At 32.8% G+C, this 12,051-nt stretch overlaps 2 protein-coding genes and 1 long non-coding RNA gene across 3 annotated transcripts; 1 reads left to right on the forward strand and 2 right to left on the reverse strand.

The window, feature by feature from the left end:
• Window positions 1-112: 112 nt before the first annotated feature.
• Window positions 113-1,468, forward strand: LOC149732531 (multifunctional methyltransferase subunit TRM112-like protein). Its single transcript, XM_089883523.1, has 3 exons — window positions 113-329; window positions 700-801; window positions 1,159-1,468. The coding sequence occupies exons 1-3, from the start codon at window positions 231-233 to the stop codon at window positions 1,351-1,353; spliced, it is 396 nt and encodes a 131-aa protein (XP_089739649.1). The 5' UTR covers window positions 113-230; the 3' UTR covers window positions 1,354-1,468.
• On the reverse strand, window positions 1,398-8,404 carry LOC149732532 (transmembrane protein 62-like). Its single transcript, XM_089883513.1, has 10 exons — window positions 8,169-8,404; window positions 7,542-7,791; window positions 6,429-6,605; window positions 5,711-5,935; window positions 4,606-4,804; window positions 4,037-4,144; window positions 3,346-3,514; window positions 2,927-3,107; window positions 2,449-2,567; window positions 1,398-2,008 (listed from the first exon to the last, which is right to left on the reverse strand). The coding sequence occupies exons 1-10, from the start codon at window positions 8,334-8,336 to the stop codon at window positions 1,712-1,714; spliced, it is 1,893 nt and encodes a 630-aa protein (XP_089739639.1). The 5' UTR covers window positions 8,337-8,404; the 3' UTR covers window positions 1,398-1,711.
• A 2,430-nt stretch (window positions 8,405-10,834) lies between these two features.
• Window positions 10,835-11,928, reverse strand: LOC149732533 (uncharacterized). The gene is made up of 3 exons (XR_016385546.1): window positions 11,772-11,928; window positions 11,318-11,442; window positions 10,835-11,085 (listed from the first exon to the last, which is right to left on the reverse strand). It is a non-coding gene; the product is annotated as an uncharacterized LOC149732533 (long non-coding RNA).
• Window positions 11,929-12,051: the final 123 nt, after the last annotated feature.

Consider the following 12,051-nt stretch of genomic DNA (forward strand, 5'->3'; position numbering starts at 1 on the left):
ATGTAATAATAATCTATAACAATAGGTAATTGGCCTTTTACTTAGTTATTTTAATTCTTTTAATTCACATGTTTATGGCTCTGGTTTTACCGTTGTACTGTTCGGCATAACTGTTCCAGTACATACTTTGGGGACTCATGACGTCACTGCACATGCTGTCTACGTTTGTTTACGTGCTACACCTTGGATGTGTATGTGACTAGATAGTTTAATTAATTGACTCTAGTTTCATGAGGTTATCTGCTTTCGTCAGAATGCGTCTTATCACACATAATATGCTGACTTCACACGTCAAAGGGGTGAAGAATGGTTACCCATTAGTTATAAAGGTAAAATATAAATGCACAATTACGGTATTGTTGCTGTAGTAAATATTCTTGTACATTATCTACAAGAGACTACAACAACCAAAACTATACTCCTAACTAACCTATTGCCTAATCTTTAAATTTTCTTCTTTAGTACTAAGCTGTCTTTATAATAATACAGAGCTTTTCGAAGTATCTACACGTGATGTCACTTAGCTTATGTTTAACCACTTATGCTGGTATATCTGATTATGAAATCCAGTCGATTTATCCTTACATTTTTAAAATGAGTTTACCTATCTTTATATTTTGGAGGGGAATTCAGTATATACTATTTAGTATTTATCTTAACATTTTAAACCATAGAAAACATAAATGATGTATTTTATAGGCGGAAGATATTAAGGAACAGGAAACTGATTTTAATCCAGATTTTATTTCAAGAATGATTACAAGAATTGAATGGCCAGCATTAACTAAGGCAATGGAAATGGTAAGTATTATTGTTCCAGTTTACTTACTATAATATTTGCAGAATATTAAAGGGTGTCTGCTGGCCTTTTCTGGTAATGATATATGTATACTTCAATACTTGTACGAGGCACATGTGTATGATCAGAACACCCATGTTATAATGACTATCGTTGCACTGTCATGTGGGGACTTACTTGTCTGCAGAATATGGCAGTTCCTGATGAGACATTGCGTGCTAACTGGCAAGACAGTTTCGGCCAGCGTGCATGCTATTATTAAAAATCAGTACATTTTCCAGCCGGAATACAGGGAGTGAGACAAATGACTAAATTTATGTAGAACCTTCCATATCCTATGAAATATTTTTATCTACCAGATTGGACACACAGACCAACTGCCTGAAGAAGTCCCTAAAGATTATGAAACCAATAATGACTTTTTAAAACAAGCCCACCACGCACTTATGGAGATAGAAGTTATAACTGGTAGTTTAACTTGCCCAGAATCTGGCCGAGAGTTTCCTATTGCAAACGGGATTCCTAATATGTTGTTAAATGAAGATGAGGTGTGAGACAATAAAGAGCATTATGATGTAACAATGCAACAACACAAACACATTGTACGGTTGAATTATGTCATCAACGAAATTTTTTTGAAAATAAAACATTCGCAACAACATTAAAAAATCTTTTTAATAAGTTTCAACATTACTTTCATAAAGTTGAAATGTAAAAACCACCAACGTGAAGTACATAAAATTAAACCCTAAAAAAGCACATCTGTTTAAATATTATATGATATCTGACTTTTGTGTTACTCTTCTGGTACCAGAGAAAATTTTGCTAAAATTGCACAAAAAGCATTACAGTTATGGATAAAAATGCATTACAGTTATGGATAATTAAAACAGAAATGCTAGATAGTCGTTTTTAAGTTTGTCGCTTGGGTATTTTTGATTTTGAGCACCATATCCTTACTGCAAGTCCTACTGAAGCTACACACCACCATAATCTAGCAGGGCTTAAAAGTAGTGCTGTTTGGCCATATGCATTATATAAGTCTCTACACCATAGTACTTGTAACATTGTGTGCAGCAGGAATAATATATTGGCAAGAGTGGTGCGATTACATGAATATAGTGTCTCTATGAAAGTACAATTTCTATTCCATTTGAGGTCAGCACAGTGGCACAAGTAAGCAACAACAGGGGTGAAGAAAAGAACAATCTGTGGAATTAAATATTTAATAATTGTTACAAGTTGTGTTATACTATTTCATTTGATGTTATGTATATTGGCTGTAACCTTTTAGGTCATAACGCCTGCGATGTAATACCGTAAAACTCTTAATGTTATTAAAATGTATGAGTTGAATGAGTAAAAAAAAAATTGTTGAAGCACTACAAGGCGTTAGGCAGTGTGTGGGTGCCATTATGTGTATGTATACTTAAGACACTTAATGGTAAGTACTTTAACCAAGTTGCACTAGAATGCCATTTAAAAAAGCGGTCACAAACTTTATACAAATTTCATTATAAGTGCAGTAATGAATATAAAAAGCTATATTGTGAAATGGGACATTAAACATATCTGTTATATACCAAGTTGGTTAGAATAAGTAATGATTATTAGCTTAAGAAATAGGCAAAGTAGTCTTTCATACTTACTGTAATAAACCCGTAAAGATACAGCATGTGTTCAGAATATATATGACCATCTATCAACAAACCATACATGAATGCAACTCCTACTTTATCAGTTAACAGATTCCCAATGAACATTGGACCTAAGAATTTCAACACTTTAAAGTTAATACTAAAAATTTGCATAATCTAAAGGTAAGATGAAGTTTGGTGGAATGTTTTCTGATGCTGGTTTAAGTAATATTATGAAACAGCAAATGAAAATTAAAGCCACTTCAATCATTTAGTTTAATACAAATCATTGCGGTAATTCTTGTGACTCTGTACAACTAATTTTGTTTGGAGTTTTTTTATGTTTTTTTGCGGATCCCCTATGTTAGTTCTAGATATGGTATTGTGCGAAGAAATAGTCTAAGCTTCAAAGCACAAATAGGTTGCACTTATATAAACAATGTAAATACATCTTTTTGGACCTGTATCGCAAGTACAATAAACCACTTACCTATTAATAAGTTGAGGATAAATAGAAACAAAACAGCGAATGTAAAATTATCGGAGAGCAAAACACGCAGCTTGAATGGCCATGAACTGCCACTAGGTAGAGGTAGAGGTGCACCATATTGTTTTATAACAATCAATACAGAAAGAACAAAGACAGCAGCAAGAACGAATGCAACTTGGCACTAAAAAAAAGATGTTAGAAATAATATGGCCATAGTGTGTGATATGCCAATCCACAAACTGTGTCAGCTTGCCCTAGTATCAACATGTATTTACACCATGTTTTATGGCCGTTCAGTTTTTTGCATAAGTATACAAACACCGACAATGGTGGAAGGATTAAGCCTTGAACCCAGTAACCTCTGGGCTAGATGTAGGTGTGCTAATTACGGCACGGAATAATCAATCACACATACTCACCAACGAGGCAAAGTTTGTTAAAAGAACAAGAATTGAAGCTACATCATGTATGTTGGACCATGAGGTATCCATAGTGAATTGGGATGAAACATCTTTAGTATTTCCTAGCTTGTCTTGTACATGAATCCTTAATATGTGGTTGCCTGATTTGTATTGGTCAGGATACCATCTGGAAGTATAAGAGGTATCTCAATTTGTATTGGTAATAATATAATATAATATTTAAAAAATACAAAAAAAATGTTACATAATATACACAAAAATTGCATATAATATTGCCATTTTTAAGCAGTAGGTTTTCTTATATTTTTATATATACAATGGTAACAAATTCTACAAAGGCCATATTTATAAAAAAGGTTTAACATATATTTTTACACATTATTGATATAACAGTTGTATTTAGCAATATTTCCCTAAATTATGTCCTTTATTATCATGAACAAAAATAAATGTAACTTATTCTGGCATGGCTGGAAAACAACAGGTATTTTAACAGTAACAAAGGTGTTCAGATTCACACACCTCGTGCCAATTTCCAAGTTACCATGTATATAAATCGTTACCATGTATATAAGAGTAAGTATTAAACCCAAATTAAATTTTTATTAGACATTGGCTTTTAGAGTATGGTACCAGCGGATCTTGTAACTTATTGATATCATTAATTAGTAAATTATTAGGTAGCTACCTGCATGCCCACAGTGGGCCTTTAATATTCTGTGGTTTTTCATCCAGAAGTTTCCCATCAATTGATAAGCTGACATGAGTGATATCAGAGTGATCAAATATAAGGAACCTGTTGCATAGAAGTTTTATTAAATAAGAATATATTAATTTTATATAAACAGATTTTTAATTTCAGAAATATTAACCCAAAAGTATGTAAATAATCCTTCTCATCTGGTATGAAAAAATGTAGTGTATTTCCAACGTTTTGTAAAGTATGTGCCAATTTTAAAAACAGGATTTGCCCCAATCATCTATTACTATAACTATAGTCCCGGACGATGTCACACTGGTTGCATGAACCTAAAGGACATTTTATTCGGATAAAGAAGTCTATATTGGGGTAATATGACAAATCTGGCATGAATTCTAGTTTCTTCAAGTCCCCACACAAATAGAGTATAATAGAAACCATATAGTCTATACTCTATATATACTAGTTGGCCAATTGGAAAAAAACAGTTTGTTAAAACTTTCTTTTTAATGATTCATCTGTCAAATTCGTTTTTACTATTAATAGTTTAATACCACCTTATATGACTTGATTTAGCAATTCTTCCAATTGGTTCATGTTTAGGTATCATAAATGTAGATTGTTTAGGGTTAGTGATGACAACAATAGGCCATTGTCCGTGTGTTGCATCAGTAAATGAAGTGATATCGTGGTCGACTGAAACAATACGGAAACGCCGGTTGTTCATCCAGTCTGCTACCTCTAGTTCAAGAAACCCTGGAACAGGAAAGTAACAATCAGATATAGAAGTATTATATAAGGGTAAGGTCCTATGGCAAGGAATAGGACTTAGGATTTATAGCAGAGTTGATTCATTACCAGAGGTGCTACTATATGGACCACTACAGAGGTAGGCGACAAGGGCTTAACGTTAAGGAATAAACTTTACAAAATAAATTAAAGCAACTTAGTCATTATTGATAATCTTGTAGCCCTTTTAAAACATGGTTTTCAGAGATGTTAGGAATTCAACCCAAGGACTAGTCTAATGCAAAGTTAAATTAAAACTGATCCAATTAAGTTTTATGGCGCATGAGTTTTTTATAGGACTATTTAAGTACAGGCACAGAAGGTAAATTGCTCTGCCATAAATCTTACTTCAATGTATTAACATTTTAGTACATTGAAACTAAACCTTAAATCTCTTGAAAAAACACAGTACTAATACTGTGTAAACTTGTAACATTTCATGTCTTCTTATCACAGTACGAGTACATGACAAGCAACAACATATGAAGGTGTAAGCCCTGTGTGTCAACAGATCTACAATAACTCAATTCATTCAATTTATCGCACACAAAAAGCTAAATACCAAGATACCTTGTGCAAACAAAAATCAGAACATGGTTATAAGAGCTTGGCGTCGTGGCGCAATGGTTATCGTGCCTGCCTCTAACATTGAGGTTTCTGGTTTAGGACTTGTCACTGCTACTATCGTGGCATATGTGTCCTTCGGAAAGGCACTTAACGCCAATTTCTTCAACCCAGGTCAGTAATAGTTGTCCGAATTGTCAGCCATATACATTAAAAAATGAAATCCCCACAAAAATAATAAACCACATTTCAATATTTTAAGAGCTTTATAACAAGATAAATTTAACACACACAAAAAGCCCAACATACCTTGAGAATGCATTGCATATTGATGTGGTGCCAATCCCCTAAAATCATGGAAATGTCCCGATAAATAAAGATCCCCTGTCTGCCCAACTATGTTTTCCAAGGACGGTGGTGAAGCTGAATTGATAGAGCTAATAGGGTAGTGACTGTACCATACAGATAAGTTGCTCGATTTTCTGCTCTCTCCTTCTAACTGTAGTTGTTGAAGTCTAGCTCTATCTAGGTGTCCTGTTTGGAAAACATAATTATAACAATAATACATAAAAATATAGAAATACAGGTTTAATTTTTTCTTTAATTATGTTAGCAAGATTAAGAAATGGAAAAAAACAAACACTTTCTAAATTTTTCATGGATAAACACTAAACAGTATTGAAATTCACATATCAGTGAATAGTATTAAGTTGTAGCACTACAGTTTAATTTTTAGCAGGAAATCGAAAAAAAAACAATTAAAAAAAAAATCCACTTACACATATTACAAAATTATTCTAGCCTAGGCATAATAATTCTAGGTATTCTAACTGAATTGAATAACACTTTTTGAACAGGTTCTAAACCCCAAGAACCACGCATTAATATTTCAACATTAACATTTTAACAGTGAAATCTGTCATGTTTTTCATAAAATATTATTTTACTGTATACAAATATAAGTAATTTTACCCTATAAAAGTTTAAGTACTTTACAGTATAGAAAAAAAAACAAAAGTGTTGGTACCAATAAAATTAAATGGTCGTTTTGGTCCAGGGGTCATTGTGGCATCCACCGGTATAAAGGAATAATTTCCAAAAGGCAATATCAGGTCATATGGTTTTGTTGTCAGTTTTCCTTTGTCCCCAGAATACATTTTGTAGTAATTATTTAAAGAATCTTTTGACTGGACATCAAATGTATCTAAAGTAAAGTTGGGACGTTAAGTTGGGTTAACTAAACTTGTAATTCGACTTAAACAGGTAAAGCATAAATTAAATAAAAGTAAAAAAAAGTAGAGGCATGGTTAAGCTTAAACATTTGACAGATGGCCACTATAAGATAATGTATTGATTACATGATGCTATTTCTGCCACATTTCTTATAAGGTCTACAAGACATAAATAATTAATTGAAAGATAAAAGGTAAGAGGTTTAAAAGAACTGAGTGCTAAAATGACCAACTTATCAATTATTCAATATCACCTTTAGTCTTTACATTAGATTTTAACATTGGCTAATGAAAACCCAAGGGTTTTTTAAACTATAGAACGGGTATAACTTGACATAGCACAGCTGTTTTAGATTAACCTTAATTGGTTGTAATCTGGGTTGTACATTGTGGTAATCAATATTAAAATGAATGCTGGCCCAATTATTTTATGCTTATTAAAATTTAAAAAACTGCCTGGTAGTTATGTTTATACAAAATACTGTCTTATAGTTTCTAAGAATGATTGCAAAGAATACTAAATGCAACTTTAAATAACTCATTGTCTTTCTAACGATGTCTTTCTGGGAGTTATAAAAACATGTCATGCATTGTTAAATAAAAATTACACAAGCAAATTCACAACCTATCTTACCGTAAATTAAAGTTGTTTTATAATTGCTTAAAATGATTGCAAATATAACTAACATGCAGCAGTCTCAAATAAACTAAGAGTCATAGTAATAAAAACATACCATGGTAATTAGAACATAGTTAAGTAAACAATCTTACCACAAATTAACTAATTATATATAAATGTTTTAAAATGAAAATGCAATTTTAACGAACTTATGCTTTTTTCTAAGAGTCATAAAAACATACCATGTTTATTAGAACATAATTAACAATTAAGTAATGTACAAATTTACCGTGATTTCCTCTAACATCAAGCCACAAAAAGCGGTTTGTAACATCTGTGTCTCTTAGGATTTTATTATAAGTTTCCCATTCAACTTTGTACTGGGTGGATCCGACTCTATTTCTCATTTTTGCATCAGTGAGGTCACCAGTTACAAGGACAAGCTTAGGTTGGATGACATCAAGGGTTTGGGAGCAAAAGGAAGTAAAATCAGGTACACGTTTGGGGTCAATAAACTTGCTAATATGGATGTCTGAAACCTGCAAAGATAAGTATATTTTATTGAGCACTAAATGTAAATAAAACATAGATTTTTTTAATAGAGGCATATTTTATATGAATATTTTATATATATATATATATTTACACAATATTTATTATTTAATATACATTATATGTATATTTTTTAACACATTATTTTATAGCAACAACACACAATGTAATTTATGGGTGCATGGATCTTTGAAGTGACATGATACATACTTTTAAAACATGGGTTACAATAATAGTATTTTGCTGTGTTAAGTCAGTAAAAATTTTAACCTATGGTGGTTCTTGATATATCATTTTAGGGGCTCAATAATATAGAATACAACTTTAATAACAAAACATTGAAAGCATGAAAGGCTATTTATACCTGAACAAACCAGAATATGTTGTCATCTGTGTTTGATGGATACGGTGGTTTTGCTTCTTTCCATTCATTTAGTGGTACCGAATATGGCTTGTAAGTTACATAGGCAAGAAATAGAAAGTACACAAATGAAACTACAGCCAAATGTCTCAAAATTCGGATAAATAACATTATACATATACAATCACTCTACCCACATTGGTAGATACTATAACTGAAACTGTAAATGCAGTTTATTAAAACAATGTTTAAATTTTTAAGCATTTTTATATAAAAATAACAAGAATTAGTTGATTCTACCTCTAAATTTCGGAAAAAATGATTTAACAAACTTATGCCTATGCTCTTTCTAACGTAATATATATGTTTAAATAATGATAATACTGATCAACTAAAAACAAAGGTGTCCTGCTTTTACTCGATCTCATATAGCAATACATTATGCTTACGCTATACTTTCCTTTCTTACAGAAATTGCTGAACTGATTTAAAATCAATAGCTATACACGTTGTGCGATTTTGCGTGTACAGCACTTATATGCGTTACCGTACTTTGGACTCAGGTCAAAAAAACAATAGCAACTAGCTATGCTTCGATATGCTTGACCAGTAACAGCTGTTTCGTTGGGCATTCTGTCATTTCTGTGTGCCGTTTATTTTTCCCGGGGTTTAAAAAAAATATTTTCATACAGTTATAAACATTGCTAGATTTACTAATTCATTTTCATCTCACTTTGTTAAAGTTTTTACTTATTGTATTTTAATATAGCGATTTGGATGAAAATATAATACATGGAACGGAAGATTTTAAAGTTCAAATTCGGTTATGGCAGTGTTTCATTTTTTTCGGTACAAAACTCATTTTACCCATTATTAATAGGTTTATTTTAATTTCTTCAAGTGGCCCCATACATAAACCATAGCATCCGTATTACGTTGCGGATGGGCGACGAGCGCTTACTTTTAAAGGTAGAATACGGAGTTTGGGGCTCGACACTGCTACGATTGTGGAAATGTGTATTAACTAACTATCCCATCTTTGCAAACAAAGAACAAAGACACCGATAAAGGATGCACGGTTTGAGGTTTGGGGTTTGAGGTTTATAGGTATATATGAGTTATGTGTTATATACGTGTCTGTCTTCTCTGCTGTTTTTTATTCTGCTGGTGCTAATGATGTCAACTGTTTTTAGTGATTCACTACTGAAGTGCATTTTGCATGTCTATGAAATATATACAATGAAACCATGGCGAACATCTTGCTGGATCAGATTTTGTTGTTGCACGCTCTATTGTTTGCTTCTTCTACAAAGATTAAAATTCTTTAATGATTCTATATTTTCCTGATCACTTGGTGAGAACGCCATGTTGGTTCGATCATTGGTACACACATACTTCGAGTAATATCAACACCCAGTGTGATGATACGCGCATTATTAAAGTCCATATTTTTTTCATTTAATATATACTGTGAAACACAAACTTATCTACACAAACGTCATGTAGCGCGATTGGGAAGATCGCCACGTCACAGTTTCGCTACGACGTCGGTGGGCCAGAGCATTGTCATGGCCGTTTATTGCGGTTATGCCGGAGAGTATCGCGGTACCAACATGGCGACTTTTCTTTTGATTCGGGCTTCAACTCTGTTTGGTCGAACATTCAATATGGCGTACACTACGCAGATAATTATCCTCCAGGATTTAAACTATACTTTGTTTGTAGATATTTCAATGATTATGTACGCGTTAATTAGTTTTGACTGTGTCTCCTTTTTGTATGATTGAGCTGTTGTGTTTATGTTGCATGTTTGTTACCAGTATTTCTGCACCCCCATGTACTATTTTTGTCTTTTTGTTGGTGTGTTCCTTACTATTTTTTTGTCTAATGGTTTGTTTAACCTTGCTTGGGTAAGGTCCATCCAGCAAAGAGTTTCTCACCAGAGTAGAAACCCACTACCATTGGCTGAGGGCTTGTCGTGCCGTAATGGCTTTCCATCAACGCCAGCCACAAACTCATATGAAGGTATTATAATAATGTTTCTATTTTTCAGAAGCTTCCTTATTAAAGACATTACGTTATACGTTTTTGTGTAATTACTTCGCACTTCTGGAAAATAAAACCACAAAAAAATCATCTTTGCTTTCTAGCTTAGTTCATTTGCTTTAGAATTTTAATACGTCAAGAATAAGGCCATTCCGTCTTCGCGGGTTAGCACTAGCTTGTTTACAAAGTTATTAATTTGTTACTAGACTCTGGAGGTGGTTTAATCATACAAATCTTGAGTACATATAGGAAGCAAGCTGTAATTTTGTTTCTTGGTCAGACTTAAGCAACTATAGGCTAAATAATTTTAGCTGCGGATTTTAATACTTTTACATCTCGGCGGTTTGATATTGTAATGCCCATTTACTAAAGCTTAGCTATTTTGTTTTTGTGGTGGTCCTTTGCCAGAATATTGTTGTGTTTCTTTGCCATAATATATTCTTTATATATATATATATATACATATATTAGTTCGGGAAATTAGTATCTAATCTATTAAGTGAAACAGACGATTATATTTATTTATAAGTTATATCTTCATTTTCGTTATTTATAATCGCTGGTGGTGCTCTCTGAATTCAATAACTCATTCTAAAAAAACATTCTATTTCTTCGTTATCACTATTATCCATTATTGGCGTGTACTTTATTTTAAATGCATTAAGATTATATGTGCACTGTATATTTGGCTGAATAAACACGCATTTATTCTGTCATTTGAACTCATAGGAACAATAATAAACTAAACACAATCTATTATAGAATTAAGATCTATCAGCTACAAATATCATGGCGATAAGCTACACACAGAATACTCTTTGTTATCATCCATTACTTTTTGATCTTCATTCTGTCGATGTTCGCCAATACGCACCTGCATTAAAACACATATTATATAAATTAAATCAATGTAACTTATTCCCGCAACAACAGTATAGTTTTAACACGGCTGTTTTGTTTCATACATCTCTCGCCCTCTTACGATTTTTTTTGTATTTTCTTTTAGGTTAAAACTGACATAGCAATACGATAATTCAGAATCCATGCTCGGTGGCATTAGACAGGAGTAAATAAACATCATTTAGCTCTAAATAACGACACATTACCTGTGACTGTCATGATCGCATGATAACGGTATATGTTTGCAGCTAACTTTTGTCTTGCACTCCTGGCTGTTTAGACAAAGTCTTCCTATCGGAACATTAGAACAATCGTCCGGTATTGGGTTTGCCTGTAAAAATTGGTATATAATACTTTGAACAATATCGTGGCAACTATCAAACCCTGTCCTATAGCCCACGTACCCTTTGTGTCCCTCGCGTTAGGACGAACCAGGGATGAAGGATGGTCTATATATTATCCCATAGCCTATTTCCTAATCGTGTTTTTACCAATTAACAAAGCCATTCGTAACGTACGATTATTTTATATGCAAATAATCTTTGTTAACCGGCAAGTGTAACGATAAAAAAAATAAAACCTGGACCAACTTACCCACCCCTACCATAAAAATACAATTTTGTTGTTTACTCTGAAACTACAATCGTGTTGGTAACTTACCCTCACGTTAAGTACGGAAACAGACAGTAACATAACAAAAATAATCGCTATTTTTATCATTTCGGCAAGTCTTTTATATTCATGAAAGAACTGGCCTTTAATGTAGTTACTCTTCTACGTATGAATACGACCCACGAGTGCTTGTATTTTATATGTCCTCCAGGTTATAAGGAAAAAGGGTTTACGGTAAAATAGTTTTCAAGTTATGACACGACTGTCCGTGTCCGGAAAAGGATTTCAATCTCTAAGGCATAAAGAGACGTAAAAAGTAACGTTTCTG

The sequence above is a fragment of the Ciona robusta genome, chromosome 8 (genome assembly GCF_009617815.1).
Source record: "Ciona robusta chromosome 8, ASM961781v2".
Taxonomy (NCBI): Eukaryota; Metazoa; Chordata; class Ascidiacea; order Phlebobranchia; family Cionidae; genus Ciona; species Ciona robusta.

What these genes read in the sequence shown, in the direction of transcription:
- LOC149732531 (XM_089883523.1), top strand. Translation starts at nt 231, where the DNA reads ATGAGGTTATCTGCTTTCGTCAGAATGCGTCTTATCACACATAATATG. An exon ending in GTTACCCATTAGTTATAAAG is followed by an intron (nt 330 to 699) that starts GTAAAATATAAA and finishes TGTATTTTATAG; the next exon opens with GCGGAAGATATTAAGGAACA. An exon ending in TAACTAAGGCAATGGAAATG is followed by an intron (nt 802 to 1,158) that starts GTAAGTATTATT and finishes TTTATCTACCAG; the next exon opens with ATTGGACACACAGACCAACT.
- LOC149732532 (XM_089883513.1), bottom strand. Translation starts at nt 8,336, where the DNA reads ATGTTATTTATCCGAATTTTGAGACATTTGGCTGTAGTTTCATTTGTG. An exon ending in TGATGTTAGAGGAAATCACG is followed by an intron (nt 6,606 to 7,541) that starts GTAAATTTGTAC and finishes ACTTTACTTTAG; the next exon opens with ATACATTTGATGTCCAGTCA. An exon ending in TATCCTCAACTTATTAATAG is followed by an intron (nt 2,568 to 2,926) that starts GTAAGTGGTTTA and finishes TGAAATTCTTAG; the next exon opens with GTCCAATGTTCATTGGGAAT.